Genomic DNA, 20,809 nt, shown 5'->3' on the forward strand with positions numbered 1-20,809 from the left:
TAAATGAAGCAATCAAAGCAATTCTGTCATGAGTATTCACACTATAAACCACAGGAGCAGTGCTGATTTCCCGTATGAAAATGCACGATTTCCTAATTTAATCCGAAGACCTCTATCAAAAAAAGTTGAATGTACAAGATAATAAAATAATCTACTATATTTTTGTGCATTCTTCTAATTTCTGTAATCATTAATAACTAACGTGTTGTAATATATCTTTTATTTATAGCGTGAAATTGAGATTAAATGACCAATCAAAGCTGAATACAGCTCATTTATTTGTCATATCATTGGAGCTGAGTTGAGAGCCCCATTGACAGTGCCATTTCTTCTGTCCTGCCCCATTTTCTTTTCACTGTGTCTCTGCACCCAACTATCAGGACCATTCCACAGCTAACGAGTAATATAATTGCAGAAAAAGATGGCTTTTTTTTGCCCCTTCCTTCAACCCTCACAAGTGAAATGCTTTGCTTTTATGAAGGTTTCCACCCACCAACCCAGAATGATTTATATTCTGACTGTTGAGCAGTCTTGTGACTTCAAACTGTGATCCCTGAATTCAAAGGGTGCTCGCTATTATCCTCTACTGATTGTGTCACTACCTGTGTAGACTCTTGCCAAAAATTGTTTATCTGAGATTGCAGTGTTGTTTCTTTGTATATTTTTGTGAGTTTGAATTTGTCAGTCAAAATGTTGAACCGAAAGGTTTCTTTACTGATTTTGATTTTTGTCTCCCTTCTAGTACTCCCCAAGTATGAGAGCCACCTACCTTGCAGTGAGTGAAGAACCGACCAGAATTTATGGAAATATATTTCCTGTTTAACAATTCCACTGTCCTTCATAACTGAGTTCAAGATTCCTTAACGGTAGCCAAATGTCTTACTGTACTAAAAAAAAAGTGCACTGGCTAAAACACACTCCCATTCCTTGAAGTTTGATGTGATAATCACCATATGGGAGCAATGTAGAATTGTTGAAGATTGATGCTGGCAAGCTCTCAACTTGCTTTTCTGAGTGTTGGTGTTCAAAATGACTGTTCTATTGAATGCTTGAGGTTACATCTGAAAATATTGCATTGTTTTTAAGTACCATTCTTATTGGAGACATGGTGTAAAACTGGTATGTGCTCAGTTGGTGAATTTGAATTGAGTTGTAATTAGAATCTGATGTAAGGAGTGCCTTGTAAAGTGGACAGATTTTTTTTTAAAAATTGGTGTGAATTTGAACTTTAAAACATCTAATATGCCTACGTCTCAATTGGATGGTAGGTTTGATTCCAGGGCTACTAATTACCTGAACGTTTGCCTGCATATAACTGTTGGGACTGGAGTTCATTTTATTCTTAACCAGGGTATTCAATGGAATTCAGATATGTTCAAACACTGTATCTCCGAGGAAAGCAAAACTAATCTAACCTGGTCAGTTCATGTCACTGTGGGTTTGATTTCTTTTGGCTAATTGCAGAGTAGGGTTACCTTCTATATAAAATAACTTGACAGTCTGATCGAACTTGACAGACCATTTCACCAACTTGAATTATCTGATATGCGTGTTATGGAATGATAACTGTTTTTAGATCCCTTCTTCCAGGTCTGATCTCTAGTCTAGATCAGTAGGTGCTTCCCCTTAATATTATCTTTTACTCAGCAAAATTCAGGTTTCCTGAATTGTACCGTTCTTGGAGCAAATATAATGTTAAACTATCACATTGCATGTATAGTTTACAATTAAAGGAATAGCGGTGGTTTAAAATGTTACATGTATTCCACTAAAGTGGTTTTGGATTCAATTTGCTTAACAGAAATTAAGTAATCTAACTTGTTTATTGAATTCTCATCCACATTCCTAAGGGAGTGTCTCGCAATCAGTTCTTCACTAGTTGTGTGTCTGTATTTCAGAGATTAACATGTAAGTCGCAGATACTTTTCAGAGCGAATGTTATGTAATTCAACCTATTTTGGATTGAGCCAACAAAAGGAATTTCCTTTCACATTCGGTCTGTGGAACAAATTTGCTACTTTTGGTCTACTTTGAGCATGTTTGATGCTATATTATAAATCTTATAAATCTATTTGGTCCAGAAAGTATGTATTTCACAGAACACATTAACCATATTATCTTACAAAGGATTGTATACATAAAGCAAATTATTGGTGAATTTAAGGTTGCCAAGTTGGAATTGTGGAACGTTTAGTGACCATTTCAAGAGGCTGTATAATACTTTCAGATAGCTTACAATTTTAAATTGTAAATTCTAGATCATGATTCTCTCAAAACCATACAACTAGTTGTAGCAAGTAACTTATACATTATAACTTGTAACGAGGTGGATCCTGAACCAAACCAAACCAATATAACAGATGGTGAAGCTAAAAGTATGTTGTGTTCTAGTTTCTAGACCTTTCTAATTAGGATGAGGACATTGATGCTGTTTTGACTTTCTTCAAGATGCAACCCATTTAATGCTTTTTCATTAATGCCAGAAATAGTTCTAGATTTCTCTAAAATAATTGTCATAAATTCTTCATAAAGGAAATTACCATAAAATATTCTTCAGAGGAAATAACCATATTACTAGTAACAGTGAGGTCAGTCAAAAGATTAAAATGAAGACCTCAAATGGCATGCTGCCTGAGGAAGCTCCCTGAACTCAAACCAGTTCAGTCAACAATAATGGGTGTCTGTATCATTAGATTCAGAGTGGACTCTGCTCAACTATAATTTGTAAGTTTGCCACATGTGACTAGAATGTTGTACTAATTGTAATGTATTTTTGATTTTGTTATATAGTTGTAGTGCTAGTAACAGTTAATTTAGATGCATGAAGTTTTGTTACTGTACCAACACTACTAGTTGGGTTACTATATGATTCTTACATACAGTATTGCTGCAGCACAAAAAGAGTAAAAAGACTTATTTCAAGTCTATTTGGTTAATTAATTTACCCAGTTAGCCCCTAACTATAGATAGGCTAACTGGGTAAAATGAAGAACTTTGAGGCGAACTGAAGTGTTGATAAAGTGAGTTAGTATACATTAATTGGCTAATGGGCATCAGCTCCTTTCTTTGCACACTAGTGAAAATCCTACATTAACAGATTTTTAAAACTTGACAATGACTTCACTGCAGAATGGAATTATTTTTGTCTTCAAAGTTCTACAGTTAAGGGTGGTAAAGCACAACTCAAAATTCATTAGTGACTCTTCAAACGTGCTTCATTTTCCTTCAAATGGTACGGTAGCACTAAAATGCTATAAAGTTTGGGGAGGAAGATTTGATCTTCTGTGCTTTTGGCATTATTGCCTTTACACTCCATGACACTCTAATCCAATGAGGTCTTTGTTATCTATCGAGCAGATGTAATTAATGGAATCTTTTCTAATGTTATCAAGGTATGATGACATTTTGTACTTTACACCTGGAATAGAGACAAAACATTTTTTCACTATGTTGTGAACCACTGTTTAACTAATCATGCAAAGCTAGATTACTGTATGATTTTTCTCCACTGGTGAAACCATGTGACCTGCTGTGGGCAAAACAACGAATGCAAGATAACCATTTTGATTTTTGTAGTGTTTGACTGCATGATGATGTTACCATGTTGTAAGTAAATTACTTTTTAACAAGTTCTCATTAACTTCAATGAGAAATTAATTCTTGCAGGCGAACACTTTATCCTGTTTCGAGGCATTAATTTCTACTATATAGACTGAAAAACCTGTGTACTAAAACTAAGATAAATCTTTGCTGTGAAATGCCACTTTTTTCTGCTCTGCCATTCCCAGTGAAATTTTTTTTAAACAAAGGAAACATGCAAAATGCAGAAAATCTCTGTGTGTCACAAAATAACTATATTTGTGATTTAACACTGGAGAATGATCCCAAAAACAGGACAAGTGGCCAAGTTGTCAGACTTGGAAAAGGTTCATTTAACAAGACTACTCTTCATTCGTGGACTAAATCTGGCTCACGGATGAGTGATGGACTTTGCTGATTGGTGATAGCTATTAAAGATTATGATGAATGGAATTGAATTGAGCTGCATCCAGTCTATTCAGAAGTGACTGGGTAGAACCAAGTTGCAATTGTACAGCTGTTGTTTGTGTTAGACTGCAAAAGTTGTTAATGAGTTATAAAGGCCATTGGCACTGATGAGACATCAGCAATATTTAACCCTGATGTGATGATATTCTCATTTTATACAGTGTAGTTAATTTCAATTTAGGATTTTTTAATAGCACAATTTTTGTAAATGTATTGAATTGTGTCAGCACTGTTCCCAAGGTATTGCATTAGGAATCTTTTTTTTAAATCTTCTCTGCAAAGAAGTAACCATTTCTCAATGAAAAACACAAATATATACAGAATAAATTATTGATTTTCAATAAACTGCTTATCTTCATTATTTTGTAAGTTTCGAACAGTAAGTTAATGAAAAGCTATTGTTTTAAATATGCAGCATTATTGAAACGGTTAGTTAGTACAGACTCAACTTAAGCCATAACAAACCTTCAAAAGGATTTGGCACTTTTGGTTTGCTTGACTCAGTGTACAACTTGGTGTACTGCAGCCTGGAGCGGATAAATATCACTTGTGCTACAAAGCACTATCAAATTTCCCACTTGGTCATGTGCCGGTGATGAGTGAGTGTATTGTTATGATTTTCTAGTTAATTATACAGAACGATCAAAAACAAATGAATTATAAAATTATGGTACAGGAGGTTTGCCATTTGCAAGATTTTTAACAGAGATAATTACATGATGCATTAGTTCACTTTTCCCTCTTCCCCAACCCCTACTCTGAAAACAAGTTGAATGTGAATTAGCCATGAACTTTTGTTCGGATGCACTAACTTTGAGAACTAGTTCAGAGATATAGTTGATAATTAGAGGTGTCAGCACTCTCGCCTCTGAGTCAGTAGGTTGTGGGTTCAAGTCCCACTCCAGAGATTTGAGCACATAATCCAGTCTGACACTTCAGTCCAGTACTGAGGGAGCGCTGCACTGTCATGGGTGCTGTCTTTCAGATGAGACGTTTGTTAAACCAACTGCCCTTTCGGATGGACATAAAAGATCCCATGGCACTATTCGAAGAAGAACAGGGGAGTTATCTCAGGTATCCTGGCTAATGTTAATCCCTCACTTGCTAAAACAGATTATCTGGTCATATATCTCATTGCTTTTTGTGAGACCTTGCTGTGTGCAAATTGGCTGCTGCATTTCCTACATTACAACAGTGACTACTCTTCAAAAAGTACTTAATTGGATGTAAAGTGCTTTGGGACGTTCTGAAGTTGTGAAAGGCGTAATGTAAATGCAAGTTAATTTTCTTTCTTTGATATTTGTATGCTAAAATACTGTTGCAAACATGATCCATAGTTCCTTGAAAAAGCTTACTTGGCTCTATCCATTGTCTTCAATGAATGTCATCAAAAGGGCTATTTGCACTACCCTCTACAGGATAATTTTTTGTTCATCCTCAGAATGTGGGTGTCACTGGCAAGGCCCTAGTTACCCTAAGCAGGTGGCAATGGGCCACCTTCTTGAACCACTGCACGTTGTGTGTTGAAAGTGTTCCCACACTGTTATTGGTAGGAAGTTCCAGGATTTTGACTCACCAACAATGAAGGGATGGTGATATCGGTCGAAGTCAGGATGATGTGTGATTTGAGTCTCAGTGTGACTGCAGGTGTTGGGGAGAGAGAAGGTCTATGTGTTTGAGAGCCAGCAAAAGAAAAGTAGACAATAATGAGAATTTTGTTTTCAACATATGCAGCTCTTAGGAAGAAGAGAGGATAGGTCATTTGAATACTTATATCATCTGTCATACACCTGGTCAACTCTGAATAAATGTTCCTTCAGCTGAACAAGGGTCCTCTCATTTCTAGCCTCCACCCCCTTTCTATTACCTTTTTAGTCTTTATTTATATATTCACCACTTGCGTAGGATTGTTAATTTTGGTTGGACTATTTCTGGGACTGGGATAGTAATATAAGGGGCAATGAGGGGGGGAATTTTTGACGTGTGTTGAGAACATTCATTACCATTACGTTTCCAGCCCAGCAAGGAAGGAGACATTGCTGGATTTGGTTCTGGGGAATGAGGCGGGCCAAATGGAGTAATGTCAGTGGGAGAACATTTAGGGAACAGCGATCATAGTATCATAAGGTTTAGAATAGCTATGGAAGAGGACATGGACCACTCGAAAAATATTCAATTGGAGGAGGGCCAATTTCAGTGGGATGAGAACAGATCTGGCCCGGGTAAATTGAAATCAAAGATTGGCAGGCAAAACTGTAATTGAACAATGCGCAGCCTTTAAAGAGGAGCTGGTTCGGGTACAGTCTAGGTACATTCCCACGAGGGAGAAAGGTAGAGCAACTAAAGCCAGAGCTCCTTGGATGACTAAAGAGATAGAGAGTAAGATGAAGCAGAAAAAAAGGGGCATATGACAAATGTTAGGTTGATAACACAAGTGAGAACCAGGCTGAATACAGAAAGTTCAGAAGGGAAGTGAAAAAAGAAATGAGGGGCAAAGAGAGTATGAGAATAGACTGGCGGCCAACATAAAAGGGAATCTGAAAGTCTTCTACAGGCATGTAAACAGTAAACGGGTAGTAGGAGGGGTGGGGCCAATTAGGGACCAAAAAGGAGATCTACTCATGGAGGCAGAGGGCATGGCTGAGGTACTAAATGAGTACTTTGCTTTTGTCTTTACCAAGGAAGAAGATGCTGCCAGAGTCGCAGTAAAGGAAGATGTAGTTGAGATACTGGATGGGTTAAAAATTGATAGAGGAGGTACAAGAAAGGCTGGCTGTACTTAAAGGAGATTAGTCACCTAGTCCAGATGGGATGCACCCTAAGTTGCTGAGGGAAGTAAGGGTGGAATTTGCGGAGCGACTGGCCATAATCTTCCAAACGGAGATACGGGGGTTGGTGTCAGAGGACTGGAGAATTGCAAATGTTTACACCCTTGGTCAAAAAATGGTGTAAGGATAAACCCAGCAACTATAGGCCAGTCAGTTTAACCTCTGTGGTGGGGAACTTTTAGAAACTAAAATCTGGGACAGAATTAGCTGCCACTTGGACAATTGTGGATTGATTAGGGAAAGCCAGCATGGATTTGTTAAAGGCAAATCATGTTTAACTAAATTGATAGCTTTTTGATGAGGTAAAAGAGAGAGCAGACAAGGGAAATGCGGTTGATGTGTATATGGACTTTCAAAAGGCATTTGATAAAGTGCCGCATAATAGGGTTGTCATCAAGATTGAAGCCCATGGGATAAAAAAGGCAGCAGCAGCATGGATACAGAATTGGCTAAGTAACTGGAAACAGAGAGTAGTGGTGAATGGTTGGTTGTTTTTTGGACTGGAGGGAGGTGTACAGTGGTGTTCACCTGGGATCGGTTATAGGAACACTGCTTTTCTTGATATTTATTAATGACTTGGACTTAGGCGTATAGGGCACAATTTCCAAATTTGCAGATGACAGAAAACTTGGAAGTGTTGTGAACAGTGAGGAGGATAGTGATGGACTTCAATAGGACATGGGCAGACACACGGCAGATGAAATTTAATGCAGGAAAATGCGAGGTGATACATTTCGGTAGGAAGAATGAGGAGAGGCAATATAAACTAAAGGGCACAATTCTCAAAGGGGTACAAGAACAGAGCGATCTGGGGATATATGTACACAAATGTAATAAACAAAAGTGGTCAAAGAAGATGAACAAGACGTGCAATTTTGTTTAATTGTCCCTATGCTATTTTTTCTCCCGGGTTGCTCGCAGCAGTGTGCACAATCTGTAGCAGGTAAGTAAGCCCCTGTGGTGGCTAACGGTGCAGACTCTGAATCTAGCTTTCAAGGCGTGGCAGATCAGATCAGAGCATCGGCGGGACGACCAGAAGGTGAAGCTTGAATATTTGGGGCTTTGGTAATTGGCCGCAGTCACTGTCCCTCTTCCAACATGTGGTTGCAGATCTCAATGCGCGCGCGTGCGCCGGTGACTGGCAAAGGCGGCTGCGCGTTTAGCTTGTTGCTAGGATACAGTCAACGAGCCGAGTCGGAGCTGGTTGACTCCCGGAGAGAGGGGCTCGTTACCACGGTAGGTGCTGGACCTCGGCCAACCCGGGAAATACAGGCAGGGGTGGGCCCGTGGGGGGTGGGGGGGGGGGGGGCGGTGGAATCGTCACACGGTGCCTGGGGACCGGGGAAAGGACGGCGGCTTTTGCAGAATCAAAGTTCTGAGGGTTCAGCGGAATGCGGGGCCTGATCTTCGCCCCCGAGGCCGAGAGCAGCTTCACCGGACAATCCCGGGGGCATGTTTGAGAATTAACCCAGGTCGTCTCACATTGAGATTCAGGACCTCCTCAGAGGAGTGAAGCGTAAAAACAACCGAGTTTTTCCCATCTCTCTTCCTCGTTCATTTAAATCTTTGCTTTTTAAAAAAAAATGTTTTGTGGCTTGTGCAGAAACCCGCCAAAACTCCAAATTCAGTATTCAAAACTTAAAATATTTAGTAGTTTTGACCCACCCAACGGTAGGGTAGGTCAGGTCCCAACACTCCCAGATATGAAAGTGAGCCAATGCAACGGTTCATTTCACGTTTTAAAACAATCTTCCATACGAAAATATTAGAAAGAGACTGGAAGTATATGTTAGCCAACTCAAAGTGGAAAAAACTCTAAATAGCTGTTGTGGCTGATGCAATTCATTACTCTGTACCCCTCAAATAGGACTGTGTGGGCAGAGTAGCTAAACACACTGAGAGCTGCACTTTAGTCACTGGGCAACAAAGCTCATTTCATGAGTGAGTTAGAATCTGGTACCACGGTGTGCTAAAGTGGTGATACAACATTTATTTGTGTTATGGCTGGCAATCCATGGCAGTAATGCATGTTTTCTGAGCAACTCTTCCACTGACCCATGTAGTTCTTTCAGTGGCTGACTTTTCTTTAGTTCTAGGAAACCTAGTGGAAAAAATCACAAACTGAGATTACTGGATAAGAAATTTTCACTGTAATTTGTAACTCACTCATGAAATGAGCTTTGTTGCGCAGTGACTAAAGTGCAGCTCTCTGTGTTTAGCTGCTCTGCCCACACAGTCCTATTTGAGGGGTACAGAATAATGAGTTGCATCAGCCATTTAGAGTTCTTTCCTTTTTGAATTGGCTAACATATACTTCCAGTCTACACCCTCTTTCTAATATTTTCTTGACTTTACTTTATGCGTACTTCCTGCCAGAAAACCTTACTTCCTGTTGTCATGTTTTTAAATCACACTTCTGTGTCAAATTTTCTATTCTAAAATTCCATGTTGGTATTCTTAATGGGAACTCCAATGTAAACTACTTAAGCTGCTATTGCATCCTTTGGCCACTGATTCCACAATAGTGCCACATAGTATCATAGTATGGTACACGACAGGAGGAGGCTATTTGGCCATCGTGCCTGTGCCAGCTCTTTGAAAGAGCTGTCCAATTAGTCCCTTTCCCCTGTACATTTTTTACCTTCAAGTATTTATCTAATTCCCGTTTTAAAGTTACTATTGAAACTGCTTCCACCACCCTTTCAGGCAGTGCATTCCAGATCATTACAACTCGCTGCGTAAAAGAATGTTTACTCATGTCACCTCTGGCTCTTGCTGATCACCTTAAATCTGTGTCCTCTGCTTACCAACACTTCTGCCACTGGAAACAGCTTCTCCTTATTTTGAACACCTCTAACAAATCTCCCCTTAATCTTCTCTGTTCTAAGGAGAACAACTCCAGCTTCTCCAATCTCTCCACATAACTGAAGTCTCTCATCCCTGGTACCATTCTAGTAAATCTCTTCTGCACATTCTCTAAGGCCTTGACATCCTTCCTAACGTGTGGTGCCCAGATTTGAACACAATACTCCAGCTGTGGCCTAACCAGTGTTTTATAAAGGTTTAGCATAATTTCCTTGCTTTTGTACTCTGTCTCTATTAATAAAGCCCAGGATCCCATATGTTTTTTTAACAGCCTTCTCAACTTGTCCTGCCACCTTCAAAGATTTGTGTGCACATACACCCCCAGGTATCTCTGTTCCTGCACCCCCTTCAAAATTGTACCATTTAGTTTATATTGCCTCACATTTTTCGAGGGGTCACAGTCTCAGGATACGGGGTAGGACATTTCGGACTGAGATGAGGAGAAATTTCTTCGCTCAGAGGATGGTGAACCTGTGGAATTCTCTACCACAGATGGCTATGGAGGCTAAGTCACCGAATATATTTAAGATATGGAGGCTAAGTCACTGAATATATTTAAGATAGATTTCTAGACACAAAAGACATTAAGAGGTATGGGGAGAGCAGGAATATGGTATTGAGGTAGAGGATCAGCCATGATTGTATTGAATGGCGGAGCAGGCTCGAATGGCCTACTCCTCCTATTTTCTATGTTTCCTCGCAAAATGTATCACTTCACACTTCTCTACTTTAAATTCTCTGCCATGTGCCTGCCCATTTCACAGTCTATCTATGTCCTCCTGAAGTCTGTTACTATCCTCATCATTCTTTACTACATTTCTGAGTTTTGTGTCATCTGCAAACTATGAATTATACCTTTATACCCAAGTCCAGGTCATTAATATATATCAAAAAGAGCAGTAGCCCTAATACTGACCCCTGGAGAACACCACTGCATACTTCCCTCCAGTCTGACAAACAACTGTTCACCACTACTCTCTGCTTTCTGTCCCTTAGCCAATTTTGAATCCACGCTGCCACAGCCCCTTTAATACCATGGGTTTTAATTTTGCTGAAGTCAATTATGTGGTACTTTATCAAATGCCTTTTGAAAGCTGATATGCACAACATCAACCACACTACCCTCATCAACCATCTCCGTTACTTCATCAAAGAACTCAATCAAGTTAGTCAAACATGATTTTCCTTTAACAAATCTATGCTGACTTTCATTTGTTAACCCATACTTTTCCAAGTGCCAATTAATTTTGTAATTGCTGGGTTTATCCTTCTCCCCTTTTTCGATCAGGGTGTGACATTTGCAATCCTCCAGTCCTCCAGCACTGTCCCCATATCCAAGGAGGATTGGAAGATTGTGGCCAGAACCTGTGCAATTTCCACCCTTATTTCCTTCAGTAACCTCGGATGCATTCCATCTGGACTGGGTGACTTTTCTACTTTGAGTAGTGCCAATCTTTTGAGTACCTCCTCTTAATCCATTTTTATCCTCTCCAATATCGCTACTGCATCCTCCTTTACTGCTACAATGGCAGTATCCTCTTCTTTAGTGAAGACGGATGCGAAGTATTCATTTAGTACCTCAGCCATACCCTCTGCCGCCACAAGAAGATCTCCTTTTTTGTCCCTAATCGGTCCCACCCTTCCTTTGACTACCCTTTTACTATTTAAGAGTTTATAAAAGACTTTAGGGTTCCCTTTTATGTTAGCCGCTAATCTATTCTCATACTCTGTGCCCCTCTTATTCCCTTTTTTAGATCGCCTATGTACTTTCTGTATTCAGCCTGGTTCTCTATTGTATTATGAACCTTACATTCGTCATAAGCTTCCTTTTTCTGTTTAATTTTAATCTCTATATCTTTAGTCATTCAGGGAGCTCTGGCTTTGGATGCCCTTCCTTCCCCCTTTGTAGGAATGTGTCTACTCTGTACCCGAACCAACTCCTCCTTGAAGACTTCCCATCGTTCAATTACTGTTTTGCCTACCAATTTTTGATTCCAATCCAACTGGGCAAGATCCCTATTTAACTCACTAAAATTAGCCCTCCTCCAGTTTAGTATTTTCACATTTGATTGTTCCTTGTTCTTTTCCATAACTATTCTAAACCTGATGATATTATGATCACTGTTCCCCAGGTGCTCCCCCCATGCTCCACCTGCCCCACTTAATTCCCCAGAACTAGATCCAGCACTGTTTCCTTCCTGGTTGGGCTGAAAACACACTGTTCCAGAAGTTCTCGTGAACACATTTCAGGAATTCCTGCCCCTCTTTGCTCCTTACACTGTTACTGTCCCAGTCTATTGGGACAATTGAAGTCCTCCATTACCACTGTATAGTTCTTGCATCTTTTTATAATTTTCCTGCAAAATTGCTCCTCTTTTCTTCACACTATTTGGCGGCCTATAGTATGCACCCAATAAGACCATAAGAGATAGGAGCAGGAGTAGGCCATTCGGCCCCTCGAGCCTGTTCCGCCATTCAATGAGATCATGGCTGATCTGATTTTTACCTCAACTCCACTTTTCCGCCTTTTCCCCATATCCTTACTCCCTTGCTGATCAAAAATTTGTCTAACTCAGCCTTGAATGTATTCAATGACTCACCCTCCACAGCTTTTTGGGTAAAGAATTCCAAAGATTGGGAGAAGAAATTCCTCCTCATTTCCGTCTTAAACGGGCGACCCCTTATTCTGAGACTATGCCCCCTAGTTTTAGATTCCCCCATGAGGGGTAACATCCTTTCAGCATCTACCCAATCAAGTCCCCTCAGAATCTTGTATGTTTCAATAAGATCTCCTCTCATTCTTCTAAACTCCAATGAGTATAGACCCAACCTGTTCAATTTTTCCTCATAAGACAACCCTTCCATACCCGGAATCAACCTAGTGAACCTTCTCTGAACTGCCTCCAACGCAAGTATGTCCTTCCTTAAGTAAGGGCACCAGAACTGTACGCAGTACTTCAGGTGTAGTCTCACCAGCACCCTGTACAGTTGTAGCATGACATTCCTGCTTTTACACTCCATCCCCCTAGAAGTAAAGGCCAATATTCCGTTTGCCTTCCGGATTACCTGCTGCACCTGTATGTTGACTTTTTGTGTTTCATGTACGAGGACACCCAGATCCCTCTGTACCACAGCATGTTGTAGTATTTCTCCATTCAAATAATATTTTGCTTTTTTATTTTTCCTTCCAAAGTGGATGACTTCACATTTTCCCACATTATATTCCATCTGCCAATTTTTTGCCCATTCGTTTAACCTGTCAATATCCCTTTGCAGACACTACGTGTCCTCATCGCAACTTGCTTTTCTACCTATCTTTGTATCATCCGCAAATTTTGCCACAAGACACTCTGTTCCTTCGTCCAAGTCATTGATATATATTATAAATAGTTGAGGCCCCAGCACTGAGCCCTGCGGCACCCCACCAGTTACAGATTGCCATTTTGAAAATGACCCTTTTATCCCGACTCTTTGTTTTCTGTTAATTGTAAACAATTTTACAACACCAAGTTATAGTCCAGCAATTTTATTTTAAATTCACAAGCTTTCGGAGGCAACCTCCTTCCTCAGGTGAACGATCGCATCGTTCACCTGAGGAAGGAGGTAGCCTCCGAAAGCTTGTGAATTTAAAATAAAATTGCTGGACTATAACTTGGTGTTGTAAAATTGTTTACAATTGTCAACCCCAGTCCATCACCGGCATCGCCACATCATGTTTTCTGTTAGTTAGCCAATTCTCAATCCTTGCCAGTATATTACTCCCAATACCATGAGCTCTTGTGCAGTAATCTTTTATGTGGCACCTTATCAAATGCCTTTTGGAAATCCAAATATACTGCATCTATTGGTTTCCCTTTATCCACCCTGCCCATTACTTCCTCAAACAACTCTAATAAACTTGTCAGACACGATTTCCCCTTCATAAAACCATGTTGACTCTCCTTGATTGTATTATGAGTCTCCAAATGTCCTACTACTACTTCCTTAATAATGGATTCTAGCATTTTCCCAATGACAGTTGTTAGGCTAACTGGTCTATAGTTACCTGCTTTCTGTCTCACTCCCTTCTTGAATAGGGGTGTTACGTTTGCGGTTTTCCAATCTGCTGGGACCTTTCCAGAATCTAGTGAATTCTGGAAGATTACAACCAATGCATCCACTATCTCTGCAGCCACTTCCTTTACAGCCCTCTGATGCAAGCCATCAGGTCCAGGGGACTTGTCAGCCTTTAGACCCATTAGTTTACCTCGTACTTTTTCAAGTGATTGTGATTGTTTTTAGTTCCTCCCTCCCCTTTGCCCCTTGATTTTCTACTATTATTGGTATGTTATTAGTGTCTTCTACTGTGAAGACAGATACAAAATATCTGTTCAATTCCTCTGCCATTTCCTTGTTTTCCATTATTATTTCCCCAGCCTCATCCTCTAAGGGACCAATATTTACTTTAGCTACCCTCTTTTTATATACTTGTAGAAGCTTTTGCTATCAGTTTTTATATTTCTTGCTAGTTTACTCTCATAATTTATTTTCTCCCTCTTTATCATTATTTTAGTCATCCTTTGCTGGATTTTAAAGTTTTCCCAATCTTCAGGCTTATCAGTAATCTTTGCCATGTTGTATGTTTTTTCTTTTAACCTGATACCATCCTTTACTTCCTTAGTTAGCCATAGTTGGTTCATCCTTTTTGTGGAGTCTTTCCTCCTCACAGGGATATATTTTTGTTGCGAGTCATAAAATATCTTTTTAAATGTTTGCCACTGCTTATCCACCATCATACCATCTAATCTGTTTACCCAGTCCACTTTAGCCAATTCTGCCCTCATTCCTTTATAATTGCCCTTATTTAAGTTTAATACAGTAGTTTCAGACCCAAGATCCTCGCTCTCAAACTGGATGTGAAATTCTATCATGTTATGATCACTGCTTCCCAAGGGATCCTTTACTTTGAGATCATTAATTAATCCTGTTTCGTTACCCATTACCAGATCCAAAATGGCCTGTTCCCTGGTTGGTTCCCTGACGTATTGGTCTAAGAAACAGTCCCTAATACACTCTATGAACTCCTCCTCAGGGCCACTTTTGCCAATTTGATTTGTCCAGTCTATGTGAAAGTTAAAAGCATAATAGCTCCCCTATTGTTCCTTAATTCTAACCAAATAGATTTTGTCTTTAACCCCTCAACTATATCATCCCTTTCTAGTGCTGTAATATTTCAGCTCCTCAACCTGCACTATAGAGAATCTCCTTATGCTCCAACCAACTCTGCTTTCCAAATTGCTGTAGGTTTTGCTATTTAATTATAAATACTATCAAATCAAAATATTATATAAAAATAAGGACAGAATGTAAAACTTTAAAATGAGGACTGAATTATGTCTGCACATATTAGTCTGATTATCCCCCGCTATTTCATCCCACTTAACCTGCTGACTACACGGTCTTGCCTCCCAATATGCCATGATATGGCGATCGACTAGTATTTTGAATTAATTCTAATAATTACATTTATTGTTGGATGTGCGATATAAGAATTAATATCATTTTCAGCTATGTCACAACATTCTAATGACTGTAGGGATTCTAAACTTGAATTTCAGTTTTCAGTAGAATAAAGCTTTACTTTTTTATGAAAAATATCTTTTTAGGACAAAGATTACATGTGCTTCTTAACACCACTTCCCACCAATCCCTGAAAGTTGACATTGATTTTAGGAGATTTAAAGAAAGAATTTAATGTGTTACCAATCTTTTTATTTCAAGTATAGATAATCATCTTTCTGCATTCAGCAAAGTTATAAGAACTTGTAGCAAGGCAAACTCATGGTTCTTAAATTTAATTATTTTGTGATAGTTAAAATAAGACTTCAATAATAATGTATATCCAGTGTAGTGTTATTGAACTTTGGCGTGCCCAATAGGATGAGGCACTCTGGGCACAAACGTCTGTGTAATGGGGATTTTAATTTTAAGCAGGTTTTAATTTCCCAAGTATTCAGTGATCCAGTGGTGAGCCATCTAGTTATTGAAAGCAGGACAGCTGAAAGATTTCTAGACATCATTTCATAACGTGACATGTTAGTGAGGAAACTACGGTTAATTGGGTACTTGATTTATTTTTTTTGGACCTGATCCTGATGCAGTATCAGACCTCCATATGGCGGAGCACCTTGGTAACAGGACCATAATAATATTAGATTCAATGAGATGAAACAAATAAAAGTCGCACTGAATTACAGAAACTAGAATATGACACGTTTCTGACCTGTAGATAGTATACCTAAAACATATATTGGATCTGTTTTTTGGGGGGAACTGAAGAGGTAATTGGGAAAAATGAGACTTTCCAATCCATGGCCATTCATGATTGGGGTCTGGTTTCTGTCCTATCTACACCACCTAAACTGTCCTGGTCAAAGTAATCAGCAACATCCTTTTTGACTTTGGCTGTGGTCTCCTTTCTTTTCCTCCTCAACCTTTCCACAGCTTTTGATTATGGTCACCCACTGCCTGTTTCCTAAGTTCCATCTCTTTGGTATCACCTTTTCATAATCTCATTCTTATCTGTCTCAAGGAATCCGGCACACTTGCAATGGTCCGACATGCTGCATGTGCATGGTTACCTCAGGCATACTCTGAAATGTAAATGAACATATATATATATAAAATCACGTCTATTCCCAGAATGCACCACTATCACTGCGTATGTCACATGGTGGCCTACCATTTATAGAATGCACCAATAACGAGTGCGTCAGTCACAGATTACAAAGCTCAGAATGCGCCTTAAGCTCCTTCCTCCTCCATCTAATACATAATAGAATAGATAGAGCAATGCTTACAAACAGCAACTGATAGCATGCTCTGAGAATGACCAGTCTTCCTGTCAATTATAATTTTAAAATTTCTGATGTTTTAAAACACATCCCAATTTTCTTATTGGACAAAAAGACATTTTCTCATTGTGACAGAAAGGTGGCAAAATGTATTTTTGGCTGTATTTGTGTTGCATTTTTTAACATAATATTTATGCACTGCTACATTCAGCATGTAAGGGGATAACTCCACACAGTATCCTTCTTTAAAGCTGTAAGCCAGCAGCCTAAAACTTCATTTAGGCTTACAATAGTGATTTGAAGTCACACTTCGTCATCCTAAGGGAGCTATTGTGAGAGGATGGCTCCTTGCGACACCCGATGGTCCATGATGTCATTCTGTTCTATTCACTTTACACTGGGCTTAGTCAGGCAGTAACCTGGGAGCCACCCCGTTTCAAAAGCTGTATGCTTTGTCGGCAGAGCCCCAGCTCCCAGACTTGAGAAGAAGCAGTTCACAGAATGTTGGACAAGAATGCTCCATCTCCCTCTCCCTGGGCCGTGCTATTGTTTAATTAGATATGGGACAGAAATGGGTGCACTCCAGATCATAGGGGATGTGAAATCTGCTTATGGGTATGACCAGTGACACTGAACCCAAGTGAATATCTAGCATACAAACCTTAAAACTGACACCCCCACACAGCCTTCTGGTTGGAATTCAGATCCAGGACAAAAAAATTGTCACCACAGCTGCCATCATCATTCGTGGTTTTCCCAGCACCGTTAACCTTGAAAGCCCCTAGTGCTCTCAAGGTCCAGTGATTTTAATTAAGAGTTCTGAACCCTTCCCCCCCGCCCCCCCCCCCCCAACTTCCACTGTTGTGTTCTTCCCCCGCTATGATTCGCTCTCCAACTCAGAATGGACGCATGCTAAACATCACAACTGTGCTGGAAACTCGAGGCTGCCAGTAAGCAATGCCACAGGAGATCAAATAATGGATAATATAAATGATGAGATCAATATTTGATCACAATAACTCATTTTAAAAAAAAACATGATTTGATGAGAACACTTGGAATATTAGTTCAAATATAAACTGTGTTTTATTTTTTCTATTGTATAATAATTGATCGCAAGAAAAAATATTACTGGGAGGTGGAGGAGACACTTCCACTTGTTTTAGAAAAAAACTTCAAAACATTCTACTTTTCCCCCATTGATTACATTTATTTTACCAAACGATTACAGTACAAGGGGAGGTTAAATTAAGAATTTGTTGGAGTAAGCACATTATCTTGGTTTCTTGCAGGCATCATGGAGATTGTTTATGTTTATACCAAAATACGAAGCGAATTTGGCCGGCAATGCAACTTTTCGGATCGCCCAGCAGAGCTACATGTCGACATTATTCCAGATCCGACATTAGCGGACAATTTCATCGAGAAAAATCCAGTTGATGTGTTTGTGCAGGTTTCAAATGACATGTCTGAACATGAGGTAGGATAGCAAAAATTGAAAGCTGTATCATAAAATTTTGAATTTTTAAAATATTCCCAGTAATTCATCATAGGAACAGCTTTCTGTGCTCTTCAACTAATAAGGGAAGGATGAGCTGAAACACAGATTTCTCCATGATTGCAATCCATCAGATATTTCCTATGTTTAAGGGCCCATTCCAGCCAGTGGCTGAATATTGCAAAAATGTCAATGTACTGAGCTTTTCAAAGTGATTTATGTGGATCTGGAACTTCTTCAAAAGGTTAAAAATTTAGTATTGTCTGAAGAAAACTTCATAAATTTAGGCCAAAAAATAAATAAGTTGTGGTATTCCTTAAAGAGGAATGATTGGTGGATTGTCTTTACTCACCCCCTCATATGAGTGTCATTATCCTCGTCAGATACGCTAGTAGCAGAGTAAGCGAACTACATCACCTTTTGAGGCAGAATATTATGCTTATTCTCCAACTTACAAACATGGCTAAGAACTAGCTTAGCTTGATTTCAACAGTGTTCGGGGATTTTAAATGAGGACATTTCTATGAAGCCAGCCACCGCCTAATTGGCAGGTAGCCTTTGATACCATCTGCGTGATTTACAGGCAGCCTTTAGTGTCTTTCAGATTTAGAACCATACAACAACAATTTGCATTTATATTACACCTTTAACAAGAGAAACATCTCAAGGCACTGGAGAGAAGCGTGAGGAAAGAAACTAAATGCTGAACTAAGGGACGAGAGATTGGGGCAGGGATGACCAAAGGCTTTGTCAGAGGTGGGTTTAACGAGGGTCTTAAAAGAGGAGAGGAAGGTGGAGATGCAACAGGGTTTGAAAGGTAATTCCAGAGAGCTCCACCTCTGTGGCTGACGGCACATCTGCCATTGGTGGGACGAAGAGAGGATTAGATGTAAAAAAAAAGCCAGGGTCAAAAGAATGGAGAGTTTGGCGGAAAGGCAGGGTTGCATGGATGGAAGAAGTTACAGAAATAAGAGGGGCAAGGCTATGAAGAGATGTAAACACAAGGTTGAGAATTTTTAACTTGAGGCACTGGGGGACCAGGAGCCAATCAATATACGTTGGTATTGTTGGGAAAGTATGACTTGGTGTGGGATAGAATGTAGGCGGCAGAGTTTTGGATGAACCGAAGATTATGGAAGGTGGAGGATGTGAGGCTGTCGTACTCCCATCAAGTATTCCCTGTGGCAAAGAATTCCATGTTCTAATAACTCTTTACATAAATAAATTTCTCATAACCTCTCTACTTACTCTGTCAGTGACAACTTGAAATATATGATCGCTCGTCACTGACTGCCCAACTAGAGGAAATAGTCTTTATTTATTCTATTAAAACACTGCATAATTTTAAACACTACTTATCTCCTCGTAGCCTTCTCTGTTCTAGTGGAAATAGGCCCAGTATCTCATCTTTCCTCAACAACAATTTCTTATCTTTCTTGTATCACTCGTGGGTGTATCTTCAGTGATTTAATTTTTACTTTCAAGTACAAGTCTCCCAGTACTACTGAATTTGTACAGTTTTTATTGGACACAAGACTCATACATTTAGTTTAGTGGCAACATCCATGGTGTGGTACAATATCTCTGTAATCTCTTCATATCAGCATGACCATTCAACAATAAGTTGCATTTAAATTGTGCCTTTATATTGTAGGGAAAATGTAGAAGCCAAAGATGAGAATTTTAGGAGGGGCGACTTATCCACCTTAGTGCTTTGTGAGATTATGTTCTCCTCCACAAACAAACATTGATTTTAGATATAAGGTTTGGCCGAGGTCTTTGTGAAAGCCCAAGAAATCTGTCTGCAGTTGTTTTTGATCCTTAAATTATGTCCTTCCAAATTTAACATTTTAATGCTTTTCGTTAATCTCATAGTCTTTTCTTTTCTCTCTATATTTTGAGATAAACACAGAACGTTTCGAAACAGAAACTCGAGGAATTAACCATGTAGAGGGTGGCTGGCCTAAAGATATAAACGCAAATGATCTGGAACATACCATTCGTTATCGAAAAAAAGTGGAAAAGGATGAGAATTATGTCTACACGATCATGCAGCTGGGTGGTGTAAGTGGCATATAAAGGAGATATTAATGCAAAACAGTGATTTCTACGCTCCCACCCTCCAAAAAAAACCCAGATATTAATTCTAATACATTTTGAAAAGTTAATAAGTTGACTTTCACTTGACTTACCAATATTTTTGACCTCAAGAAAAGATTTGATGAGCGGCCTCAGACGAGGTCTGTGGCTAACGTTAATAACTCATGAGATAATATTTTTAATAAATAATTAGGGAATCATCCCCCTAATCCAACTGATCCCACCTTCATGCACCACTTGGCCAAGTACACAGAAATGACAGATGTGATAAGACTACAAGACTAATGGATGTAACCATGTGGATTAATAAATTGGTGCATTAAAGGGCCAGATTTTGCTGGAGTGGGGCATCTCGTGGCGTGCCCCGTTAGGCTTGTTCATGCACATTTAGGTTTTAAAATATTTTGCTGACAAAGTTGCTGGTAGTGCGAGCTGATAACAGCACAATGAGGGCATCTGGGACCTTGGTGAACAATGGGACTAACAGTGTATCTCCTTAACCAATGAGATTTAAGGATTGAGGAATAAACAGGGGAAGGACTGAGAAGGAAGGTGGATTAGAGTCAAATCAGAGAGAGAAATAAAGGGCTCGATTTTAGGAGGGAGGTGGGTTGGCAGCGGGAGGTCAACTGGGCGCG

The 20,809-nt window shown here is 39.5% G+C and overlaps 2 protein-coding genes across 2 annotated transcripts in view; both read left to right on the forward strand.

Annotated features, from left to right (window-relative positions):
* ttyh2 (tweety family member 2) overlaps positions 1–4,392 on the forward strand; it is a 122,484-nt gene extending 118,092 nt beyond the window's left edge. The window contains exon 14 of the mRNA XM_068004143.1: positions 743–4,392. Coding sequence (XP_067860244.1) covers positions 743–823 — 81 coding nt within the window. The 3' untranslated portion in view covers positions 824–4,392. The remainder of the gene's footprint in view (positions 1–742) is intronic.
* A 3,657-nt stretch (positions 4,393–8,049) lies between these two features.
* Positions 8,050–20,809, forward strand: part of dnai2b (dynein, axonemal, intermediate chain 2b) — a 57,945-nt gene continuing 45,185 nt past the window's right edge. Inside the window, exons 1-3 of the mRNA XM_068004504.1 lie at positions 8,050–8,111; positions 17,866–18,053; positions 19,974–20,135. Coding sequence (XP_067860605.1) covers positions 17,871–18,053; positions 19,974–20,135 — 345 coding nt within the window. The 5' untranslated portion in view covers positions 8,050–8,111; positions 17,866–17,870. The remainder of the gene's footprint in view (positions 8,112–17,865; positions 18,054–19,973; positions 20,136–20,809) is intronic.

This window comes from Heptranchias perlo, chromosome 23 (assembly GCF_035084215.1).
Source record: "Heptranchias perlo isolate sHepPer1 chromosome 23, sHepPer1.hap1, whole genome shotgun sequence".
Taxonomy (NCBI): domain Eukaryota; kingdom Metazoa; phylum Chordata; class Chondrichthyes; order Hexanchiformes; family Hexanchidae; genus Heptranchias; species Heptranchias perlo.